Raw genomic sequence first — 26,338 nt, 5'->3', positions numbered from 1 at the left:
AGTCTGACACTCTCTGCAGCCAGATCACTGATCATTAACTTACAATTTCTTTTTCAGGGTCAAATGTCTCCCGTAGATTTTCTTCCTCCTCGGTGATCCCATGGGTAGCGGCAGTAAGATAGGCCAGAGATTCTGTGCAAGTGATGAGAGGAGTTGGTTAACTAAGAAGGAGGAGGGGATGACACGGACGATCATAAGAGTGCTGCCCGGGGACTTACTCTGCCCACAGTTCTTCAGAATCTTCACCCTCTCTTCTACGTCGCCCAGGTACAAAGCATTCTGGTACTGACCACTGAAATCTTTACGGATCTCAGCTAAAAGAGGTAGGAAAAGGAAGGAAGGTATGAGCCGCAACAATAATGCTACAACTACAGTGCTGAGCTAGAATCCCAGTGAGTACCAGCTCACCACCACATCTACTATAGAAAACAAGTGCTCTGCTACAACCATTGCGTTCTACTTACCAATCTTCATCATCTTGCGCAGTTTTTCCAGGTTCCCAGTGATCAGGTAGAGGAAGGAGAGCTTGTCAAAATTCTTGGTGCGCTGGTAGCACATCTCTACGATCTGATGGTTGCCCTGCAGCAAGGCCACCTCCCCCAGCTTCTCCCAGCAATGTTTATCATCCAAGGCTTTGGCAGCTTCAAGGGCGATCTGGAGAGGAGAAACAACGGTGAATTAAGCACTGGCTAAAGGAATAGATCTGAAGAGTCTCGAGACTCAAGTATGTAAGCAGAGGAGAGCAGAGTGGTTACCTCAATGTTACCACACTCCAAGGCCAAGCTGAACCTAGTCTTCTCATCTTTGACAAAATGTAGTGCCACCTCGGGGTAACCTTTCTTCTGCAAGTAAGCGATGATGGACTGGCCCACCAGCTTGGCATTCCGCACCATATGCAGGACCTGAGAACACACAAGGTTTATGGTGAACTATCCCTCCAAATTAGAGGTTTACACAACAAATGTATGACATTAGGAAGGATAAGCCTTACATAATGCTGACACATGGAGGACCCAGACCACTGATGTCCGAGGACCACCCCCAGCCAGGACCTACCTCATCGTACTTCCTGTTGATCAGAGCCAACTTGAACTTGAATTCTGTTGGGTCGATGGTGAGAACCCGTGGACGGCATTCCCGATCCAGGCAGTACACGCTGTTACCCTTCACTCGTGTGATATAAATGGGCAGATCGAGGGTGCGGATGATGCCATAGTCTCTGATGTGACATAAGACATTGGGCAGAGTAAATGAGACTAATCCACCATCTATACTCACACAGACGAAGCTAGGTGTATATGTATTCCTATTTCACATACCCAGTAGTGAGAGCGTATTTGATGTGGTTGCTTGTGGTGTAGATGAACACTCCGCTCTCGTCCCAGGCACCGCTCTTGACTCGGATGTTCTCGTGGATGTTACATAGAGACTCCAGTTTTCTGTTGCAGATCATAATGGCTGTGGATGGATATAGAGAGGATTAGTAAGCTGTAAATGTACACTGTACATATAGTAAAGCACAGGCCTGCAGACCAACATGTAACGTGTACTAAGAAGCAGTGGGACACTCACCATGTTTAGCCAGAAGAGCCACGTGGGACATGTCAGACGACCAAATCACATACTTCACTTTGGAGATCTTGACAGAGGCCAGAGTTCTGTATCGGGAGATAAACGTGTAATATTACTAGGCAGACAATGGGGGAGCACCGCAGAACAAGGAATTATGCTGGAGTCTTTACCGTTTCTGCTGCACATCAAACAAGGTGATTGAGTCGGCGTCTCGGAGGAGAAGGTTCCCGGTTCCAGAGTAGAAGATCTCGTCACAGTTTGGCACCTGAACCTTCTTGGTTATTTCATTCTTTAGGTTCTTGATCAGGATCTGCAGGACAGAAGAGGAGAGGCCGCTGAAGCAGGTGTCATATGTGAAGTCAGTCATATATATACGAGTTACACCACTCACTGAATGCATGCGATCCAGGACTGCAAATCTATTGCGAGCAACCCAGACGGCTGTCAGTCCGGAGGAGCGCTTCCCCTCTGGAGCTGTGGATGAAGAGAGAGAATATAATGTACTGTGGAGCAAGAGGACTATGGGTAATGTGGACTAAATATAACACTGTAGATGCTATAACCTAAACTATTATCTGCATAAAAGAGAAGGTGAAGCCTGTAATATACTCCAGAGCTGCATTCACAATTCTGCAGGCTTTAGAGCAGAAATATCCCAGCATTCCTTGCTTTGGAGATCTAGCATTTGCTGGTGACAAAATCATCTAAGTGTTTACCATTTTCTTATCTCTTACCATCGGGATTCTGGGAGTCTGAGTCCTTGGGGATTGTGTACAGGTCGTATGTGCTGTTCTCCAGGTTGCTGGCCCTCTGTCCGGAAAAAAAAAAAAAAAAAAGATATGTTTAGTGCTAGGTATGATGGGGCAAAGGTTCTGTTCAATCTGAAGATCTCTGCTTGCAGGCAGTGAATGGAAACGTTCTATACTGAGCTGGAAATCTGATTTAATTTACAGCCCAATAACTTCTTTCACGATAAAAGGGACTGAATAGTTATGAGGTGGGAACAACCCCATCTGCCAGGGTCTGCTAACCTGCTAGGCTACAGGGGTAAGTAAACACTGTGTAAAGAGGGTCGCATGTTTGTCATTGGGCTTGTCTGCATCTGCCCCATGTAAATATAATAATTTCTGTGGAACATGAAAAAAAATCTGCTGTAGACAACATCCTTGGCTATGCTTCTTACCGTGCACAGCAGGACGGCATTCTCGGCAGGGTTATAGGACATATTAAACACTGGGAACTTGGAGCCGCTATGTAGAGAAAATATAGAAACAAATGTAAGTGGTTGATCCTATTGTACCAGGTATAAGGCAAGAGACAAAGCATGGGGGGGGGGCAAGACCCTGGGGGGCTCCAACAGTTACTGTCTGCCTATACAAGCTATGCACATAGGTTTAAGTGACCCCTACTTTGTCAAGATTGACTTGGATTGTAGCATACAAGTAATTAAAGGAATCAAATGTTTCTCCATCACTAGAGCGGCCCTCCTGGTCGCGTAGATACCATAGTGGTGTCAAAGAAGCCATAAGTGGGCTGTAATAGTATGGAGCAACTTCTCTGTAGACACCTGCCTGCACTCTGCTATTATAGGTAGGTGGTCAAAGGGTCGAAAGGGTTCAATAAGGCTGGGTTCACACTGCGTTTTTAGCAAAAATAGCGTCAGCAACGTTTTTGTGTCCGTCAAAAAAAAACAGATCAGTTTTGATCCATTTTTTTTATAATGGAAGTCAATGGAAAAACGGATCAAAACGGATGCACACAAACGCATCCTTTTTTTTTTTCTTTCAAAAAACGGATTGCAAAAACACAGTGTGAACCCAGCCTAATAGTGAAAAAAATCTATATTGTGATCTATATGACTGACAGCCACAACACCTAATCGAGAACAGATACTGCTCACAGATGAGGTTATGCCTCACTTGCATCCAGTGTAGATAGGTTGTTACTGTGCATACGTGCAGGTTTTATGTAACTGTATATGCCCGTACCTCCTCAGCTGCATGACGGCCACATCCTTGGAGCTGTTGAAGTCTAGTTGTCGCAGGAAGCGATCCTTCACATAGTATAGGATGTTACCGTGCACGGCGTAGGCAGGACGCTCTCTCTCCAGCTTAAACACGATCATTCCTCCATCATGTCCTGTCAGAGAGCAGATCCGTGTCAGGATTGTGAGAGCAATGTACATTCAGGAACAGAGACAATGTTTCTCAACCTGTCACTTTCCAGCTGATTCAGAACTATAACTCCCAGCATGTCTTTACAGGTGACATGCTGTTCATTGAGGTTATCCAACAGCTGGACATGAGCAGAAGGACACTGCATTATAGGAATAATCATCTGTATTGCAAGAATGTAACCTGTATTTTACCTGCTGCAAAGAGGTTAAGGTTGGGGTGAGCGGCCAGGACCCAGAAGCGGTCGTGATCTCTGCGGAAAGTTTGGACTCCGGTTCTAGGATGGAATAGAAAAGAGGATAAACTTAAAGGGGTGCACCAGCAAAAAAATTTTTTTAAGTCAAGTGGTGTCAGAAAGTTATACAGATTTGTAATTTACTTCTATTTAAGAACCTCAAGTCTTCCAGTACTTAGCTGCTGTATGTCCTGCAAGAAGTGGTGTATTCTCTCCAGTCTGACACAGTGCTCTCTGCTGCCACCTCTGTCAGGAACTGTCCAGAGCAGGAGAGGATTTCTATGGGGATTAGCTACTGCTCTGGACAGTACCCGACATGGACACAGGTGGCAGCAAAGAGCACTGAGTCAGACTGGAACAAATACACCACTTCCTGCAGGACTTACAGCAGCTGATAAGTACTGGAAGGCTTGAGATTCTTAAATAAAAGTAAATTATTAATCTATCTATATAACTTTCTGAAACCAGTTGATTTGAAAGAAAACGATTTTTGCCAGTGTTCCCCTTTAACGTTAACAGAATGTAACAATGTAAAGAATTATTATCTGAATGGGTCGCCCAATACCTCAGTCTGACTTGCCAAGCCACAGCCCTAGAATGCTGTGACTGGAGCGTCCCTGTCCATCACTGACGCACTTGTACATGTCTCTAGGCGCAGTGCTGCTCACCTCTTGGACATGTCCCAGACCCGGATGCTTTTATCCTCGGAGTTACTGAGGATGAGCTCCTGGCGAGGATGGAAAACGGCGCAGGAGACATTGTTGTAATGTCCACGACAGGTGTCCACCTCCCAGGCCTTGGACTCTGCACCAAATCAAGAGGGGAAAAAAAGGGTCAGACAAATGGTAAAATGTAACCCAATACCTCCGAGATGTTCTGCACAAGGCTAATGCAGGTTTCACCATACTAAATGTATATGCTGAACATCCTCAACCCAAACACAGCAACTATTCCATACAGAAGGTATAAACATAATGAGCACATTATGTACATACATTACATTACTTATCCTGTACTGATCCTGAGTTATATCCTGTATTATACTCCAGAGCTGCACTCACTATTCTGCTGGTGGGGTCATTGTGTACATACATTGCATTACTGATCCTGTATTATACTCCAGAGCTGCACTCACTATTCTGCTGGTGGGGTCACTGTGTACATACATTACATTACTGATCCTACGTTGCATCCTGTATTATACTCCAGAGCTGCACTCACTATTCTGCTGGTGAGGTCACTGTGTACATACATTACATTACTGATCCTACGTTGCATCCTGTATTATACTCCAGAGCTGCAATCACTATTCTGCTGGTGAGGTCACTGTGTACATACATTAATTGTCCTGTGCTGATCCTGAGTTACATCCTGTATTATACTCTAGAGCTGCACTCACTATTCTGCTGGTGGGGTTATTGTGTACGTACATTACTAATCCTGTATTACACTCCAGAGCTGCACTCACTATTCTGCTGGTGCAGTAATTGTGTACATATATTACTGATCCTGTATTATACTCCAGAGCTGGAATCACATTAGTATCTTTTGTAGTTTATCAATATGAAGACCAAAGTCTCTAATCATTTTATATGTGAATGACCTATAGTTACGTTGGGACTATCAGTGCATGCTGGGAGTTTTAGTTCTATATCAGAAGACAACCTGTCTCTGCAGAGGTCACACACTAGGGGGCAGCAGAGGAGAGGGTATACACACGTAGCTATAGCTCTATGATATGACACCACTGCAGCACACAGGCGTCTGTAGTGTTACTGCCCCCACAGATCAGGCACTTTCAGCACATTTGAAGGGGAATAAGAAGATTGGGCATTTTTGTAACCAAATCTTCAGTGGGAGCGGCACAGTCCCCGGCCTTTAAAAGGACGCCTCTAAGAGCAGATACTAAAGAAGGGGGGGGGGGGGGGGGGGGGGGGGGGGGTCAGTAAAGCTACATCGTTCTGTATTCACACAAGCTACATGGGGGAGCAGGCATGCGTGCCGACACCTCTAGTCATGTCTACTGAGAACTGGCCTGTAGGGGGCGCAGCAAATTCTGGAAAACAGAGATACAAACAAAAGATCAATCCACGTTTCAAACTCCTCTCTCCATCCGGCGCACAGATTCAGCCATTATAGGGATTATCCAGGATTAGAGAATAAACCACCACTGTCCTCAGGCTGTGTGTGGTATTACAATTCAGCTCTATTCACTTCAATAGAACTGAAGTGTGAAGCCCCAGACTGAGGATAGCAGAGGTGCTGTTTCTGGAAGAAAGCGGCCATGTTTATCTAAGCCTGGACAAGCCCTTTAACCACCTCACATTCCACAAGTACATAGACAAATTGGGGGAGATTTATCAAACTGGCGTAAAGTAGAATTGTCTCAGTTGCCCCTAGCAACCAATCAGATTCCACCTTTTATTTTCCAAAGAGTCTGTAAGGAGGAATCTGATTGGTTGCTAGGGGCAACTGAGCCAGTTTCACTTTACACCATGTTTGATAAATCTTACCCTTTGGAGGCCCTGTAAGAGGAGGTTTCCATAGGAGGTCGCCATTTTGTAGACAAGCCCAACAACAAAGATGCGACCCTCTTTACACAACGTTTTCTTAACAAAGACGAAACAAAAAGGAAGAAACGGTCCCTTACCATTCATCCTCCAGATCTTGACTTGGCGGTCATCTGCCCCAGACACGATCAGCGGCATGGTGGGGTGGAAGGCCGCCCAGTTAACCCCACGGTCGTGACCCTGTCAGGATGAGTAAAGAACTTTTATCCGATCCCTCATCCATAGGAAAGAACAACAATCTATGACTGTGGGGGTTCTGACCCCTGGGAGCCCTATCCAGCAGCAGAATGAAGGGTCTTTGGTGTTTGCTGCAGCGTCTTTCTTTATCTAGGTACAGCGCCATACATATGGCAATGGCTATGCCCGTTTCTGCAGCTCAGCAGGCCAGACTCTAAATGAGCGGTACAGAGTCGCCAAATAACCATACACCGACGGTAGAAATCAAACCCAAATGGACATCCATGTCAGCCTAAATACACATCACCCCGTCCCGGGACCGGCTCTAGGAATGGGACTTGGCGAGATGGGGTAAGTATCTGGGGCTCTAGCGGCATGGGGGGGGGGGGGGGGGGGGGGGGTGACAGGTTCCCTTTAAAGGAGTAGTTCACTAAAATATTTCTTCTTTCAAATCCACTGATGCAGGACAGTGCCAGAGATTTGTAATCTGCTTCTATAAAAAATTCTCAAGTCTTCCAGTACTTATCAGCTGCCGTATGTTTGTAGGAAGTGATATATTCTTTCCAGTCTGGAGAGCAGCACAGGTTTTCTATGTGGATTTCCTACAGCTCTGGAAAGTTCCTGACATGGACAGAGGTGGCAGCAGAGAGCACTGTGTCAGACTGGAAAGAATACACCACTTCCTGCAGGACATACAGCAGTTTGTGAGCTACCTCTTTAACACACAGTAAAAGTCCATTCATCAGTGTACCCCTACTGACCGGATGACAGCCCCTGCCGCGACCACCCAAATATCCACTATGAAATCAGAAGGCAAAGTGTTTATATTACCAACCTCTAAAACGTGCTTGACCACAGCATCTGTGGTACCAAATAAGTCGACCCCGGTGATGCCTCGGACGTCGGTCTCCACTGCCCCCGGAGACAGGTTCTTCTTTCTTAAGCCTTTCCATTAGGAAGGGTAGAGGATGAGAAGGTTAATCCACAGGGACAACACTAATAGGTTCAGGATCATCCTAATAAATGACAGGGCACACACCATGACTAATACTTCCATCCCTAATCACACACAGGGGGCGCCACACTCACCTAAAGAGGTTCGACCATAGACCGAAAAACTAAACAACCCTCCCTGTTTAGAAGACTTGAATGGGCTTTCTCACAAAGGACCCTCATCACCAATTGACAGGATGACTGGGAAGCCCACCAATCATGGGACGGACGTGTGAGCTTCATTCACCTTTACAGGCCAGACAGATAATGTGCCTACCTCCTGCCCATAGAGCTTATTGTAGCAGCAGCAGCTTCAACCACTGCTCCAGTTAACAAGAGGCGACTAAGGAGGCCCCATTCTTAAACTGGTGGATCTAACTTTCCTGCTCATAAATGGGTGTCTAGGATCAGAAAAAAACATGACTGCTTTCTTCCACAAACAGCCCCACCCCTGTCAACAGGTTGCGTGTGGTATTAAAAGGGGTTATCCAGTGATACAAAAACATGGCCACTTTCTTCCAGAGACAGCACCACTCTTCTCACCAGTTCAGGTGCGGTTTGCAATTAAGCTCCATTCACTGTAGTGATGGATAACCCCTTTAAAGCTCAGCATCATTTACCCCCAAAAAAGTTGAGCTGCAATACCAAACACAACACACAGGTGTGGTTTTAGCAGAAAGCAGACATGTTTTTCTTATTCTGGACTACCCCTTTAAAAAAGGGCTGTCTGATAAGTATGTCAAGATTACAAAGCATAGGTGTCTAATTGCTGGAAGGTGGGGGGGGGGGGTGCTTGACCGTGGAGATCAAGAGCAGGAAGGCGAGTGATTTATATGGAGTTGCGCCTGTGCGTCACTGCTCCATTCAGCATCTAGGGGCTGCCGAGTATACCGCTCAGTCACCGCCGGCAGCTGCAATAGAGAATGAATGGATTGACAGAGCACATGTGTGACTAGTCGCTTCATTCAAAACACTCGGAGCCTTAAAGGGGTTAACCAGCGCTACAAAAACGTGGCCACTTTTCCCCCTCTCCTGTCTCAAGTTCAGGTATGGTTTGCAATGGAGACAAGAGAGGGGGAAAAGTGCCCATGTTTTTGTAGCGCTGGATAACCCCTTTAAGAGTGTCCCATTGGTCGGACCTCGTACAATGTCACATGTATCTCCTCTGGAATACTCCTGCAGGCCATGTTGAATCCCTTTAATAAATGCCCACTAATAATCAGGTTGAAGGATGATGAGGATAATGATCTGCCTGCCCATCCCCCCTGCACCCCAATACACAGGTAGCCCCTCAGAAGTGGCAGGTTTGTAGGGAGCCGTCGTCCTTTTTCTCTTGACGATGAATGGATGGAGCGTGGAAGCCGTAAGACATGGTGGGTGGAGAGGCATTTGCTAGACACCGCAGTAGCATGGATGGAAAATGTCTGTGACTGCACAAACAAAGAGGGCGGCGAGGACACTGACGATGGACCAGAGCGCTGTGCGGACTTGAGAGGGGGGTTAATGCTTATGTCTGGTGGTTATGGCAGGCATGCGCTTAACATGGAAATGGATTAGTTCAGATAACTGCGGCGGTGGCAGCAATGGAAAGACGTGCACAGTATAACATGCACAATGTGGAGGCCCACTGCAATGGCTACCCGATCCGTGCCAAGGGCTATGGGGGAACTCCGGCTATGGGGAAGGCAGGGTGGGGTCCTTCTACCATCAGAAATATAAAGTATTATTACTTGCAGTGCCCACCCCCAAGGGCCACGGATTAGCATTTAGGACACCATTTTTTTAGTCCCTTGTTGGGAGGAATTTTAGTAAAAGCAACAACATCATCATCATCATCTAGCTCCGTATTAAGAGGAAACTATAGGACAGGATGGATGGCGGTGACCACAGAAGAGGTTAACCATCGTCAATTAAACACGTGCTGGCTTCTCTACTGCTCCCCAGCCCTGCTGTTATGTGCCCCAGTACTGCACAGCAACCAATAGACATCCCCTTTAAACACATATTATAAGGTCATGTTAATTCGTATTACTGCAGTTAGTGCACAAGCAACCCCCCCCAAAAAAAACAATTACGACCACTGCATGCAGCACACAAAGGATTAAACATGTCATGCGTTGAGAGTTACAGAACCTCAGAGGGGAGGTAGACGGCAGCAATAGTGTCAAAGAAGCGTTCCCTCCAAGTTCCTGTAGATAATACAGCTGAGGTGAGAAAACGTTCCTTGCAGCCCCTTTCCTCGCCTCAGCCATATTGTCTCATCGACTGGTCGGATCTGCCGTGTACTCCGAAATGTGGACGGTGGAGACCCTCACTCAGAACTGCAGGAGAGAGGTATGATGCCGATATCTGTCTGTCCCTACAGCTCTCAGCAACCCCTACCACTGAGCGCATCTCTTTATCATGTCAGCAATAAGTGAGCTGCAGATATATACAGGACAATGGCATATACAGTCACTTAAAGTGCATTTCCATATTAGTAAACTGAGAAGAGACTATGCAAGCTTCAGACCTGAATATAATAGATAGATATATATATGACATTAGACAGCCTATCTCCGGGAAGCCTGTATTACAGCAAAGAGCTGCAGTCACAATTCTGCTGGAAACAGTCAGTAAGTTTGCCTGCTTATAGCTGTGCTCCTATAATCCAGTGACTTTTCCCTAACCTCAGACGGCTGTACAGTGCACAGGTGATAGACCAGGTTTCCCAGAATGCTCCAGAGCACGCAGGGAATACTGAGATATGTCAGCTCTGGAACCTGCAATTTTTTCTCTAACATAACGCAACTTGGTATTTTTTAAAAGGGTATCTGCAAAGTTGTACTCCAGCCCCTTGTTCAGATCAGACGAGTTCATGGTGGACGGTCAGGGGGCCAAGGCAACATTACAGCCCCCAGCAAGTTCTGTGCATGAGCCCAAATGATTAGAAAAGGGCCTGTACACAGTACCCCCTGACCACCAAGCATGGACCTCTGGATCTCCACAATGAAGAGCTGGTGGGGTGCAGGTACCCTTTAATGTTGCTCTGAGCTGTAACCATTGTGTGATATCTGGAGTTTCTGACGCCGTTACGTGACCCTAGGACACATCTCCCCGCTCCCCAGCTCTGAGCTTCTGCAGTTCTGAGTGAGAGACAACCACACGGGTGACCCCCTCGACCTGGGCAGCTCACCAGAAATATCCCAAACGCGCACTGTCTGGTCCAAGCTGGCGGACACTACCAAATCCTCAGAGGGATGAAACTGGGCGCACATCACGTAGTGGTTGTGACCGGTCAAGACACTGTGGGAGGAAAGAGATGTGTTAGAGGAGCAGGCAGAGATGATCACACTACACCCCCAATCAAAGCAGACCCCCCCAACCCCCCCAGAGCAGACTGTCACCACACGTGGGCTTAATGCGTTTACCAGACACAAGTACGAGACTGCCAGTTCCAGATGCGGATGGTCTGATCATCGGAGGCGCTGAGGATCCAGGGGTATTCCTGCAAAATAATAAGCCGTCAGCTGTAAGGTCCATACAACTAGACGCAGAAGAGTAAGAATATCCACAGACTGTATTACATGGGGTGTGAGTGACTTTACAAAGAGGATTCTCTGGTGACTACGGTGGACAGGCTGACATGACCCATTGGGATGCACTGGGCCACCCAGAGGGATAAGGGATCGCCCCCCACAAACCAGTGAGATAACGGACCCTCCCCGACTCCAGACACTTACATGATGGAAGAAGGTGGTGCGGATGTAATCCAGGTGACCCAAGAGGGTGAAGAGACAACGCCGGAGCTTGTAATTCCAGACCTACAGGAAAAAATGTTATACGTGACCCAGGGATAGATGAGGCCTAGAGGTAATGCCTACAAGTGTCAGGGGAGGAGGCTGGGTGGTATAACTGGCAGTGGTGACAATCCATGGGAGATAGAGGCTGGCAGTGGTGACAATCCATGGGAGATAGAGGCTGGCAGCGGTGACAATCCATGGGAGATAGAGGCTGGCAGTGGTGACAATCCATGGGAGATAGAGGCTGGCAGTGGTGACAATCCATGGGAGATAGAGGCTGGCAGTGGTGACAATCCATGGGAGATAGAGGCTGGCAGCGGCTGTGGGCCCGCTCGGCCAGGACAGACTCACCTTAATCTTGTAGTCGTCTCCCCCAGAGACAAAGAGCGGCTGCTGCTTGTGGAAATCGATGCCGCGCACAGGGCCTGGTATGGGGGAAACAGTGACGGTAAGAACATTGTTATCAGAGCAGTCACCATCACAGACTGGTCGTATCCGGCCCAGTCCTCACCACTCACCGTCATGTTCATCAAACTTGTCGATCAGGGTGCACATGCGATAGTCCCACAGCTGGATGACGCCATTGTGCAGACTGGTGAGAACCCAGGGCCGCTTAGGGTGAAAGCTCAGGCCTGTGAGGGAAGGAAAATACAGAGTTATTATAGACAGCATACAGGTGTATACCACAGTACCACATACAGAGAGATTTTTAAAGGGGAACTCCACATTTAACAGCCCTTAAAGGACAAACTCTGCTCTACCCAGACATCACAATGTAATTCCTTTATGATGGAAGATGTGATTATGAAACGGAACCTGAGGAGATACTGGGGTCCCAAACACACAGACAGGTGCATGGATTGGGGGGGTCAGATGTGTAAAATGCCAAAAAGTGACTGCAGGAACATGTCAGACCTGATGGCATCTACTGCAAACACATACACTGCGATGGTGAAGAGGAGACTGCAGGGGGGATAAGGATGTCAGTGCTCTGTAGGACCTTAAAGGGGTAGTTCAGAAAAAAGGGCTGTGTATATTAGAGATATGTGAGATATTAGGGTGTCATAGTAGTGCCAAACCATCACTTAATGTTTTATTAAAGGGGTACTCCAGACATCTATTTTTTATTCATAGGGATTTAAAGGGCAGTAGCAAATCCCTATAAAAAAAAAAAACCTCTCCTGCTCTGGACAGTTCCCGACATGGACAGAGGTGGCAGCAGAGAGCACTGTGTCAGACTGGAAAGAATACACCACTTCCTGCAGGGCATACAGCAGCTGATAAGTACTGGAAGACTGGAGATTTTTAAATAGAAGTAAACTAATGATTAAAAAATTTTTTCCCCACCGGAGTACCCCTTTAAAGTGATCTTGGGGTACCACATCTGTGCAGGTAAATGCAGCACCCTTACAGAGGGACATACTAGAAAGCATAAACAAAAAGAATGAAGAAAAAGAATGAACATTATTTCCTATGGGGAAACATGTAAAACACGGTTTTAATTTTTTTTTAGTTAGATAGACCCAAAATAAACAGCATATTTCTGTAGTTCTGTAGTGTATACGCCATAGACACCGATGTGTTATACCCTACCTGTGCAAGGTACACCTGGAATAAATGGGATACAGGCAGTACAATAAGGGCATATTCCATAGAATAGTAGTGTAGTTCTGCTCTTCAGGTCTATCTCGCACAGGGAAAAGAGGATTTTTTTGTACTCACCGTAAAATCCCTTTCTTGTGGCTTCATTGGGGGACACAGCACCAGTGGGTATAGGCTACTGCCACTAGGAGGCGACACTAGACAGAAGAAGAAGTGACTCCGCCTGGCAGCCTATACCCCTCCTACAGACACCAGGCTAACTCAGTTTAGTCACAAGCAGTAGAAAGTAGTAACAAAAACAGGCAAAAAAACCAGGCTGGTCCCGGGAACGAAAAAACCCCAAGAACAGAACAAGCCCCGGGAGCACAACCTCAAACAGGGTGGGAGCTGTGTCCCCCAATGAAGCCACAAGAAAGGGATTTTACGGTGAGTACAAAAAAATCCTCTTTTCTTGTGCCTGTCATTGGGGGACACAGCACCAGTGGGACGTACAAAAGCAGTCCCAGAGGGTGGGGAAAGAAGATTACAATCCCCATGCGGCCTGCCTAACGCACGGCGGCCTGCAGAACCTTGCGGCCCAGACTGGCGTCAGAGGAAGCCAGGATATGGACCTGATAAAACTTTGAAAAAGTGTGAACTGAAGACCAGGTGGCGGCCTTGCAGACCTGGGACACTGAGGCCTGATGGCGAACCGCCCAAGAGGCCCCCCACAGCTCGAGTAGAATGAGCGGTGACCCGAAAAGGAGGAGCCCTGCCACGAACGCGGTAGGCCTCTGCGATGGCTGCCCTGATCCAACGCCCAATGGTGGTCTTGGAAGCCGCCAGCCCCTTGCGCGGACCCGACGGGACCACGAACAAGGAATCCGAGCGGCGGAAGGAAGCAGTGACTGACAAGTAGATCCGTATGGCCCGGACAAGGTCCAAACAATGCAGGGACCGTTCCCTAGGATGGGAGGGCGCAGGGCAAAAAGAGGGGAGAATGATGTCCTCATTAAGGTGGAATGCAGACACGACCTTCGGCAGGAAGGAAGGAAGAGGACGAAGCACCACCTTGTCCTTGTGAAGGACCAGATAAGGGGAGCGACAAGAGAGCGCTGCCAGTTCAGACACCCTACGGATGGAGGTAACCGCCACCAGGAAGGCGACTTTCCAAGAAAGGAAACAAAGAGACACCTCCCGAAGAGGCTCAAAGGGAGGACCTTGCAGAACCTCGAGGACTAAATTAAGGTCCCAGGGCTCTAAAGGCTGACGAAAAGGAGGGGCCAAATGGACCACCCCCTGAAGAAAGGTCTTCACCTGGGGGCGGAAAGCTAGAGCCCGCTGAAAAAGAACAGACAGGGCGGAAATCTGCGAACGCAAAGTGGAATGACTGAGGCCTTTATCCAGCCCGGACTGTAAAAAGGAAAGAATCTTGGGCGTGGAGCACACCAAGGGGTGAAAATTATTCTGTTCGCACCAAGAAAAGAAGGCCTTCCACACGCGATGGTAGACCCGAGCTGACTGAGGCTTACGGGCCTTAAGCATGGTTTGGATGACTGGTTCCGAGAACCCACGAAACCTCAACACCGCGGCCTCAACAGCCACGCCGTCAAACTCAGCTGAGGTAAATTGGGGTGGAATATTGGCCCTTGTGAAAGGAGGTCGGCCCGCAGGGGAAGGCGCCAGGGGGCGTCGGCCAGGAGGTGCACTACGTCGGCGTACCAGGACCGGCGCGGCCAGTCTGGAGCGACAAGAATGGCGGGAACGCCGAGTGCCTTGATGCGCTTCAGGACTCGTGGGAGAATGGGCAGAGGAGGAAAGGCGTAAACCAGGGAGAACTGCTCCCATGGGGTCACCAAGGCGTCGACCGCGAACGCGCAAGGATCCCGGGCCCGAGTCACATAGATGGGGAGTTTGTGGTTCAGCCTGGAGGCGAAGAGATCCACATCTGGGGATCCCCACCGCCGGCAGATTTGAAGAAACACCTCGGGATGTAGAGCCCATTCGCCCTGATCCAGTCTTTCGCGGCTGAGGTAGTCCGCCGCCCAATTGTCCACCCCGGGAATGTGGACTGCCGAGAGAGCTGGAACAACCCGCTCCGCCCAACGGAGAATGCGAGCGGCCTCGGTCATGACAGAGCGGCTCCTGGTGCCGCCTTGACGGTTCAGATAGGCAACGGCGGTGACGTTGTCGGTCTGAACACGGACCGGATAACCCCTCAGGCGATCGGTCCACTGAGACAGGGCGAGAAAGATGGCCCGGAGCTCCAGGATATTGATGTGAAGCCGAGCCTCTGTCGGCGACCAAGAGCCCTGAGCTGTGTGGCTCCCGAAGACAGCCCCCCACCCGGACAGGCTGGCATCCGTAGAGACGACCAGCCAATTGAGGGGGAGGAACGAGCGGCCGAGGAGGACCACCGGAGACGTCAACCACCAAAGAAGCTCCCTGCGAACAGCAGGGGACAGGAGGATCTTCTTGTGGAGAGACAGAGGGGACCTGTCCCACTGCGACAGAATCGCTTGCTGCAGAGGGCGCGAATGAAACTGAGCAAAGGGGATCGCCTCGAAAGAGGAGACCATCTTGCCCAGGACTCGCATGCAAAGGCGAATCGAACAGGGGGCGCCCGAGCGGAGCAGAGAGACTGCCGAGCGCAGGGAGGCAACTTTGTTTGGAGGAAGGAGGACGCGGGCCATCTCGGTGTTGAATAGCATCCCGAGAAACTCCATAGAGCGGGAGGGAAGTAGGGAAGATTTTTGATAATTGATCACCCAACCGAAATTGGTCAAGAGATCGAGTGTGATCTGGAGGCTGGACAAAGTGTCCTGCTTGGAGCGGCCCTTTACCAAAAGGTCGTCCAGGTATGGCAGGACAGCCACCCCCTTTGACCGAAGCAGAGCCATCAAAGGTGCAAGGATCTTGGTAAAGACCCGAGGCGCCGTGGCGAGCCCGAAGGGCAGGGCAACGAACTGGAAATGTCCAGAACCGACGGCGAAACGTAGGAAACGTTGATGACTGGCTGCGATGGGAACATGCAGATAGGCGTCGCGGATGTCTATAGAAGCAAGAAATTCGTCCTGCTCTAGAGACGCGACCACCGACCGCAAGGATTCCATGCGGAACCGCCGAAGGCGAACAAACCTGTTCAGCCGTTTCAAATCCAGGATAGGACGGACCGAGCCGTCCTTTTTGGGGACTGTGAACAGATTGGAATAGAATCCCTGGAAGTGCTCGGAGGGAGGAACTGGGACCACAACTCCTTGAGCTAGGAGATTCTGAACCACCCGAAAAAGCTCGGAAAGCCGTGCCGAAGAGCGTGGGAGATTTGATGGAAAAAAGCGAGGAGGTGGAATGCACACAAACTCGATTTTGTACCCTGAGGACACCACCTCCCGAGCCCACACATCGGACACATGGGCGAGCCAAATCTCCTTGAAGGAGAGCAGACGACCCCCTACTTGAGGGAGAGACCCGAGTGGTGAAGGACCCTCAGGAAGAAGACTTGGGTGCAGGACCCTTAGAAGGGCGAGAACGGGGCTGCCAGGTGGGGCGGGGTTTGAAGGAGGGCTTCCTAGAAGGAGCTGGAGGCGTATCCTTAGCCGGGCGACGACGTGCCGGAGGCTCAAAAGAGCGGAAACGGCTGGAACGCCTGGGAGGCTGAGGGCGCCGGGATCGGTTTTGAGGAAGCAAGGAGCTCTTCCCCCCCGTAGCGTCCGAGATTATCTTATCCAGCCGCTCCCCAAAAAGTCTGTTTCCTGCAAAGGGAAGAGAAGTCAGAGCCTTCTTGGAGGCGGCGTCAGCTGACCAGCATTTTAACCAGACAGAGCGTCGGATGGCTACAGAGTTTGCCAGGGCCCGCGCAGACAAACGAGCAGCTTCCTGAGAAGCGTCGCACAAGTATTTGGACGCATGTAGAATTTGTGAGGCCAGAGACAGGAGATCCTCACGCGGGGTGTCCAGGGAGAGGTCATGGACTAACTGCCTGGCCCAAGAGGAACAAGCCTTGCTGACCCAGGATGCAGCAAAGGTAGGACGTAGGGCCGAACCAGCTGCAACAAAGACAGACTTCGAAAAAGCGTCGATTTTCTTGTCCACCGGGTCAGTGAGTGAAGCACCATCTGCCAGAGGCAGAGTAGTTGACTTGGAGAGTCGAGAAACTGGAGGATCCACAGATGGGGGCACTGTCCATGTAGTGACCAGGTCAGGGGAGAAGGGAAACAAAGCCTCGGCACGCTTAGAGGATGGAATCCGCCGGTCAGGGTGATTCCACTCCTTGGCTAGGAGGTCCTCAAAATCCTTATGGCTGGGAAAAACCAATGGCTGTCGCTTCTGGCGACGGAAGGAAACCTCACTCTTGGAGGTAGAAGAGGACTCCTCCTCAATATGTAAGGTGTCTCGCACTGCACGGATCAAGGCTTGCACTGCAGAGGCCAGCTGATCCTCCCTGTCAGACTCTGAAGCAGAGTCAGAGGGGTCCCCCGAGGTGGCGGAGAGGGGTCGCTGGGAAGCGGAACCGCCTGCAGTGGATCTGGGAGGAGAAAGGTCTGAGGAACACCTAGAGGGCGACCGTGAGACAGAGAGTCTAGGTCTCTTATGAGACCGTCCTCTGGAAGGGGAGTCAGGAGATACCCTGGAGGGTCCTGCTGCTGGAGGCGCCTGGGAGGGCAACCGCTCAATGGCATGGATCATGACCTGCGACAGCTTAGAGAGGTCACCGATCGCCTGGGACAGGGATCTAGCCCACTCAGGAGAAGCTACATCAGGACCTGGAGGGGGGGCCTCCTGGGAAGTGGCACCAGGGTTAAGGCATAGCAGGCAGAGGGAACCAGGCTGACCACAGGGGAATTTCTTATTGCAACGAGCACACGCAAAGTGTGTCGCCACAGCCGCGGGAGCGAGCTGCCTAGGGGGGTCATCCCGGGGACCAGACATGGTAGCTAGGGCTGTTAGCCTGGGGAGTGGAGGAGGGGAATATCACCCACTGGGTGAGCCTACCAGACCCTGGAGTTGCTGCTGCACTGGATGCTGGAGCTGCTGCCGCACTGGATGCTGGAGCTGCTGCCGCACTGGATGCTGGAGCTGCACTGGAACGACTGCACTGGATGCTGGAGCTGCACTGGAACGACTGCACTGGAAGCTGTAGCTGGTGCACGCTGGAATAGCTGCACTGGATGCTAGACTGCTGCTGTGCACAGGGAGCTGAGGCTGCTGTACTGGCAGAGATAACAGCAGGAGGCCACGAGCTGAAGCTGCTGCCGGCAAGAGGAGGAAGGGAGGGGGCAAGGAGGAAAAAGGTGGGGGCTACAGAGTAGCCAATAGGAGAAAGGGCTGTGGCGGGAGGAGCCGAAAAACGGGCGGCCGCCCCGCCCCCAGTGACGTCACTAGCGTGCGCCGACGCGGCCTAGCTCCGGCAGAAGCCGGGGCCTAAATTTGTGGGGCAGGCCGGCGGCAGTGAGACGGCGGCGCGGAGCGCCAGAAAACGCGACCGGAAAGGGAGAGAGGAGCCCAGCAATCCCCCAGCTGTCCCTTATGAAGCCGCTGCGGGCTGCAGTGGCTCCTGGATGAAAGGGGGTGGGCATCAGCCCAGGCTAGGAGGGAGATGAGAAGGGGGATCAGGAGACAACCTGTCCAGTAGGACAGGGGATAGAGGAGAGAGGGCTGCGCTGCAGGGAAGTGTGCACTGTGGCAATGGGGACTAGGGAGAGCAGGCAAGAGGCTACTGGTTGCCCTAGCCAGGATGACCCCCCCCCCCCAAGGACAGGACTACTCACCTGTCCGGCGTCTTCGGGTGCTCGCAGGGTCACCCCCTCGGTAACCTCGCACCTGGGTGGGGTACCGGCATCCTGCGCAGGGAGCTGGCAATGGGGGACGGGTGACCGGCGCATGGGAAGTGAAAACTTCCAGTGCACCCTCAGGGGGAGGCTACGTCTGGTGTGGCAGCCCACGCCGACGGTCCCCCTGATAACCTAGAAAGAAAGAAAAAGAAATAAAACTAAAATAATAAAGAGGTGCGTGGCACCTGTGTCTACCTCATACGGACACTAGACTAAAAACTGAGTTAGCCTGGTGTCTGTAGGAGGGGTATAGGCTGCCAGGCGGAGTCACTTCTTCTTCTGTCTAGTGTCGCCTCCTAGTGGCAGTAGCCTATACCCACTGGTGCTGTGTCCCCCAATGACAGGCACAAGAAAGAACTACACTACTATTCTATGGAATATGCCCTCATTTTACTGCCTATATCCCATTTATTCCAGGTGTACCTTGCACAGGTAGAGTATAACACATCGGTATCTATGGCGTATACGATCAGTCCACTGAGCACTACAGAAATATGATGTTCATTTCGGGTCTATGTACCTAATTAAACATATTAAAATCAGGGCTGTGGAGTCGGTAAGCCGCAGCTCCGACTCCAACTCCGACTACTGAATTTTATCTCAGCTCAGCAGCTTCTCCCTAATGTCCTACATGATCCTGGGGCAACTTCTGAGGGAATAAAGGAATACTGTATATACAGCAGCTTCTCCTGTGTGTGCAGTGGATGAAGCCAGTCTCCAGCCTCCATGTCCTGAACTACTCACAAGTAGACTAGATGGAGCAGGTGGTCTTTTCCTGCTGACAGTCTTCTATGTTTCTAACTAATATTCACCATACACACAGAAACACTGCTAACACTGCCAAATACCTGTAATATACAGGTCACACAATGATATAGAAGGTCACTGTGGGGGCACACAATAGCACGCACACAGCCTGCTGCAGCCATAGCGCGCACACACACACACACACACACACACACAAACAGCCTGCTGCAGCTATAGCACACACACAGCTTGCTGCAGCCACAGCACACATACAGCTTGCTGCGGCCATAGCACACATACAGCTTGTTGCAGCCATAGCGCGCGTGCACACACACACGGCTTGCTGCGGCCATAGCACACATACACACAGCCTACTGCAGCCAAAACACACACATACACACAGTCTGCTGCAGCCACAGCGCACACCACACACACACTCTGCTTGCTGCGGCCATAGCACACACACACACAGCCTGCTGCAGCCATAGCACACACACACACAGCCTGCTGCAGCCATAGCACACACACACACACACAGCCTGCTGCAGCCATAGCACACACACACACACACACAGCCTGCTGCAGCCATAGCACATACACAGCCTGCTGCAGCCATAGCATACACACACAGCCTGCTGCAGCCATAGCATACACACACAGCCTGCTGCAGCCATAGTACATACACACAGCCTGCTGCAGCCATAGTACATACACACAGCCTGCTGCAGCCATAGTACATACACACACAGCCTGCTGCAGCCATAGTACATACACACAGCCTGCTGCAGCCATAGTACATACACACAGCCTGCTGCAGCCATAGTACATACACACAGCCTGCTGCAGCCATAGTACATACACACAGCCTGCTGCAGCCATAGTACATATACACACAGCCTGCTGCAGCCATAGTACATACACACAGCCTGCTGCAGCCATAGTACATACACACAGCCTGCTGCAGCCATAGTACATACACACACAGCCTGCTGCAGCCATAGTACATACACACAGCCTGCTGCAGCCATAGTACATACACACAGCCTGCTGCAGCCATAGTACATACACACAGCCTGCTGCAGCCATAGTACATACACACAGCCTGCTGCAGCCATAGCACACACACACACACAGCCTGCTGCAGCCATAGCACACACACACAAACAGCCTGCTGCAGCCATAGCACACACACACACAGCCTGCTGCAGCCATAGCACACACACACACACACACACACACAGGCTGCTGCAGCCATAGCGCACACACACACACACACAGCTGCAGCCATAGCACATACACAGCCTGCTGCAGCCATAGCATACACACACAGCCTGCTGCAGCCATAGCACACACACACAGCCTGCTGCAGCCATAGCACACACACACACACAGCCTGCTGCAGCCATAGCACACACACACACACACACACACAGCTGCAGCCATAGCACATACACAGCCTGCTGCAGCCATAGCATACACACACAGCCTGCTGCAGCCATAGCACACACACACAGCCTGCTGCAGCCATAGCACGCACACACACACACACAGCCTGCTGCAGCCATAGCGCGCGCACACACACACACACACACACACACACACACAGCCTGCTGCAGCCATAGCACACACACAGCCTGCTGCAGCCATAGCACACAAACACACAGCCTGCTGCAGCCATAGCACACAAACACACAGCCTGCTGCAGCCATAGCACACAAACACACAGCCTGCTGCAGCCATAGCACACGCACACACAGCCTGCTGCAGCCATAGCACACGCGCACACACACACACAGCCTGCTGCAGCCATAGCACACACACAGCCTGCTGCAGCCATAGCACACACACAGCCTGCTGCAGCCATAGCACATACACACAGCCTGCTGCAGCCATAGCACATACACACACAGCCTGCTGCAGCCATAGCACATACACACACAGCCTGCTGCAGCCATAGCACATACACACACAGCCTGCTGCAGCCATAGCACATACACACACAGCCTGCTGCAGCCATAGCACATACACACACAGCCTGCTGCAGCCATAGCACACACACACACAGCCTGCTGCAGCCATAGCACACACACACACAGCCTGCTGCAGCCATAGCACACACATACACACAGCTGCAGCCATAGAACACTGAAGAAAAACACACAATCTTCTCCCAGAGATAAAACACCACACTGAGGACAGAGGTTACTGCTGCACTACTTATGTCTTCTCCTCCTCTACATTACACAGGATCTCTCCATATTACACTGCTGCTCATATAAAGTCATCTAGCATCCAGGAAGAGAACAGCACAGATCTCCCCCCACACAATGGACTCTTCCAGCTCAGAAACAAACTGCCAAATAGTGACCGACAACTTTTCCCCAAACCCCCCCCCCCCCCCCCCTAATGTAATAGGGCCAGCGTCCTATTACCAGGGCCGTGGAGTCGGAGTTGGAGCTAGTTTTGGCTGGAGTCGGAGTTGGAAAAAAATATACCGACTTTAAAAAAAAAATCTTTAAAAATGTAGAATTTAATTTTGATATGAATTTTACAAGTTTTGCTCATGAATATATATTATAAGCAACATTCTAATAGGACACTGGCCCTATTACATAAGGGTGGTCGGGGAATATATCAGTAATAGGACACTGGCCCTATTACATAAGGGTGGTCGGGGAATATATCAGTAATAGGACACTGGCCCTATTACATAAGGGTGGTCGGGGAATATATCAGTAATAGGACACTGGCCCTATTACATAAGGGTGGTCAGGGAATATATCAGTAATAGGACACTGGCCCTATTACATAAGGGTGGTCGGGGAATATATCAGTAATAGGACACTGGCCCTATTACATAAGGGTGGTCGGGGAATATATCAGTAATAGGACACTGGCCCTATTACATAAGGGTGGTCGGGGAATATATCAGTAATAGGACACTGGCCCTATTACATATGGGTGGTTGGGGAAAAGTTGTTGGTCACTATTTGGCAGTTTGTTTCTGAGCTGGAAGAGTCCATTGTGTGGGGGGAGATCTGTGCTGTTCTCTTCCTGAATGCTGGATGATTGTATTTGAGCAATAGTGTAATATGAAGATATCCTGTGTAATATAGAGGAGGAGAAGACATAAGTAGTGCAGCAGTAACCTCTGTCTTCAATGTGGTGTTTTCTCTCTGGGAGAAGATTGTGTGTTTTTCTTCAGTGTTCTATGGCTGCAGCTGTGCGTGTGTGCGTGCGAGCGCGCTATGGCTGCAGAAGGCTGTGCGTGTGTGTGTGCGAGCGCGCTATAGCTGCAGCAGGCTATGTGGGTGTGTGTGTGTGCTATGACTGGAGCAGGCTGTGTGCGCGCTATGGCTGCAGCAGGCTGTGTGTGTGTGCTATGGCTGCAGCAGGCTGTGTGTGTGTGCTATGGCTGCAGCAGGCTGTGTGTGTACGTACTACGGCTGCAGCAGGCTGTGTGTATGTGGTGTGTGCTATGGTTGGAGCAAGCGAGTGTGTGTGTGTGTGTGTGTATGTGGTGTGCGCTATGGTTGCAGCAAGCTGTATGTGTGCTATGGCTGCAGCAGGCTGTGTGGGTGTGTGCTATAGCTGCAGCAGGCTGTGTGGGTGTGTGCACACTATGGCTGCAGCAGGCTGTGTGGGTGTGTTCTATAGCTGCAGCAGGCTGTGGTGTGCGCTATGGCTGCAGCAGGCTGTATGTGTGTGTGTGTGTATGTATGCTATTGCGTGCCCCCACAGTGACCTTCTATATCACTGTGTGACCCCCCTCTATATCACTGTGTGTGACCCCTCTCTATATCACTGTGTGTGACCCCTCTCTATATCACTGTGTGTGACCCCTCTCTATATCACTGTGTGTGACCCCTCTCTATATCACTGTGTGTGACCCCTCTCTATATCACTGTGTGTGACCCCTCTCTATATCACTGTGTGTGACCCCCTCTCTATATCACTGTGTGTGACCCCTCTCTATATCACTGTGTGAGACCCCTCTCTATATCACTGTGTGAGACCCCTCTCTATATCACTGTGTGTGACCCCTCTCTATATCACTGTGTGTGACCCCTCTCTATATCACTGTATGACCCCCTGTACAGTATATCACTATGTGTGACCTCTATATTACAGGGATCTGGCATTTTTGCAGTGTTTCTGTGTGTATGGTTAGAAACATAGAAAACGGTCAGCAGGAAAAGACCACCTGCACCATCCAGTCTAGTTGTGAGTAGTTCAGGACATGGAGGCTGGAGACTGGCTGCATCCACTGCACACACAGGAGAAGCTGCTTTATATCTTATTCCCTCAGAAAAAGAGCAGATAGGGGTTATGAATGGACATATAGTAAAGGAGATGAGGGGTGCAGCACAGGGGGTCAGAGCAATATAGATAATGGGTGAAATATAAACCTAGTGGGGGTTATAGTCATACAGACAAGGGGTACAGTAATACAGATGAGGTGAGTGGGAGGTAAAGGATGTTATGTGGGGACTGTACAGGGATATTGGATGTTATGGGGGACTGTACAGGGATATTGGGGGGTATAGGATGCTGTACAGGGATATTGGGGGGTATAGGATGCTGTACAGGGATATTGGGGGGTATAGGATGCTGTACAGGGATATTGGGGGGTATAGGATGCTGTACAGGGATATGGGGGTATAGGATGCTGTACAGGGATATGGGGGGTATCGGATGCTGTACAGGGATATGGGGGGTATAGGATGCTGTACAGGGATATTGGGGGGTATAGGATGCTGTACTGGGATATTGGGGGGTATAGGATGCTGTACAGGGATATTGGGGGGTATAGGATGCTGTACTGGGATATTGGGGGGTATAGGATGCTGTACAGGGATATTGGGGGGTATAGGATGCTGTACTGGGATATTGGGGGGTATAGGATGCTGTACAGGGATATGGGGGGTATAGGATGCTGTACAGGGATATTAGGGGGGTATAGGATGCTGTACTGGGATATTGGGGGTATAGGATGCTGTACAGGGATATTGGGGGGTATAGGATGCTGTACAGGGATATTGGGAGGTATAGGATGCTGTACAGGGATATGGGGGGTATAGGATGCTGTACAGGGATATTGGGGGGTATAGGATGCTGTTCAGGGATATTGGGGGTATAGGATGCTGTACAGGGATATTGGGGGTATAGGATGCTGTACAGGGATATTGGGGGTATAGGATGCTGTACAGGGATATGGGGGTATAGGATGCTGTACAGGGATATTGGGGGTATAGGATGCTGTACAGGGATATTGGGGGGTATAAGATGCTGTACAGGGATATTGGGGGTATAGGATGCTGTACAGGGATATTGGGGGGTATAAGATGCTGTACAGGGATATTGGGGGGTATAAGATGCTGTACAGGGATATTGGGGGGTATAGGATGCTGTACTGGGATATTGGGGGGTATAGGATGCTGTACAGGGATATTGGGGGGTATAGGATGCTGTACAGGGATATTGGGGGTATAGGATGCTGTACAGGGATATGGGGGGTATAGGATGCTGTACAGGGATATGGGGGTATAGGATGCTGTACAGGGATATGGGGGGTATAGGATGCTGTACAGGGATATGGGGGTATAGGATGCTGTACAGGGATATGGGGGTATAGGAAGCTGTACAGGGATATGGGGGGTATAGGATGCTGTACAGGGATATGGGGGTATAGGAAGCTGTACAGGGATATTGGGGGGTATAGGATGCTGTACAGGGATATTGGGGGTATAGGAAGCTGTACAGGGATATTGGGGGTATAGGAAGCTGTACAGGGATATGGGGGGTATAGGATGCTGTACTGGGATATTAGGGGGGTATAGGATGCTGTACAGGGATATGGGGGTATAGGAAGCTGTACAGGGATATGGGGGGTATAGGATGCTGTACAGGGATATGGGGGGTATAGGATGCTGTACAGGGATATGGGGGTATAGGAAGCTGTACAGGGATATGGGGGGTATAGGATGCTGTACAGGGATATGGGGGTATAGGATGCTGTACAGGGATATTGGGGGGTATAGGATGCTGTACAGGGATATTGGGGGGTATCGGATGCTGTACAGGGATATGGGGGTATAGGATGCTGTACAGGGATATTGGGGGGTATAGGATGCTGTACAGGGATATGGGGGGTATAGGATGCTGTACAGGGATTTGGGGGGTATAGGATGCTGTACAGGGATATTGGGGGTTATAGGATGCTGTACAGGGATATTGGATGTTATGGGGGACTGTACAGGGATTTGGGGTGCGGTATGATATAGTATTGGGGGACATTCAGACACAGACAGGTAATGCAGCCTAATAAATCTGGGGGTCTTAGATGCTATGTGAGTGGAGGGACCTGCAGCAGGGGCTTCTGGGTGACAGGAGGGATGTGGGGGGCCCCCAGGCCCAGCAGATGACTCCCAGAGGCCTCTCCCCGCCTCCACCACTCAGTGCACGGCATAGCCCCCCGGTCTTCCGGCCCCCCAATACCTTTCACCCGGGCAGACTTAGTCTCGAATTTAGTCAACATGTCGGGTCCCCTCCGCTGCGGCGTCTCCTCTCCGGCCGTCACACGTCACCCTCTCTCCCGGAAGTGCCGCGTTGGACCGGACTAGTTTCTCCTGCGCATGCGCAAAACCCCCTCCCGCTCCCTTTCCGGCCAGGGAGT

At 50.4% G+C, this 26,338-nt stretch overlaps 1 protein-coding gene across 1 annotated transcript in view; it reads right to left on the bottom strand.

The window, feature by feature from the left end:
• Positions 1-26,299, bottom strand: part of COPA (COPI coat complex subunit alpha) — a 33,998-nt gene extending 7,699 nt beyond the window's left edge. Inside the window, exons 1-22 of the mRNA XM_069950596.1 lie at positions 26,161-26,299; positions 12,022-12,135; positions 11,855-11,928; positions 11,444-11,524; positions 11,132-11,208; positions 10,897-11,006; positions 7,564-7,673; positions 6,632-6,731; positions 4,650-4,785; positions 3,941-4,023; positions 3,561-3,711; positions 2,756-2,822; positions 2,307-2,382; positions 1,964-2,046; positions 1,743-1,882; positions 1,573-1,658; positions 1,320-1,458; positions 1,057-1,219; positions 756-902; positions 465-654; positions 219-314; positions 44-132 (exon numbers count right to left, since the gene is read on the bottom strand). Of these exons, the coding sequence (XP_069806697.1) occupies positions 44-132; positions 219-314; positions 465-654; positions 756-902; positions 1,057-1,219; positions 1,320-1,458; positions 1,573-1,658; positions 1,743-1,882; positions 1,964-2,046; positions 2,307-2,382; positions 2,756-2,822; positions 3,561-3,711; positions 3,941-4,023; positions 4,650-4,785; positions 6,632-6,731; positions 7,564-7,673; positions 10,897-11,006; positions 11,132-11,208; positions 11,444-11,524; positions 11,855-11,928; positions 12,022-12,135; positions 26,161-26,200 (2,352 nt within the window). The 5' untranslated portion in view covers positions 26,201-26,299. The remainder of the gene's footprint in view (positions 1-43; positions 133-218; positions 315-464; positions 655-755; positions 903-1,056; positions 1,220-1,319; positions 1,459-1,572; positions 1,659-1,742; positions 1,883-1,963; positions 2,047-2,306; positions 2,383-2,755; positions 2,823-3,560; positions 3,712-3,940; positions 4,024-4,649; positions 4,786-6,631; positions 6,732-7,563; positions 7,674-10,896; positions 11,007-11,131; positions 11,209-11,443; positions 11,525-11,854; positions 11,929-12,021; positions 12,136-26,160) is intronic.
• Between the last annotated feature and the right edge of the window lie 39 nt (positions 26,300-26,338).

The sequence above is a fragment of the Dendropsophus ebraccatus genome, chromosome 13 (genome assembly GCF_027789765.1).
Source record: "Dendropsophus ebraccatus isolate aDenEbr1 chromosome 13, aDenEbr1.pat, whole genome shotgun sequence".
In the NCBI taxonomy this organism is placed as follows: domain Eukaryota; kingdom Metazoa; phylum Chordata; class Amphibia; order Anura; family Hylidae; genus Dendropsophus; species Dendropsophus ebraccatus.
The sequence above is the reverse complement of the archived record's forward strand: the minus strand, read 5'-3'. Positions and strand labels throughout refer to the sequence as shown.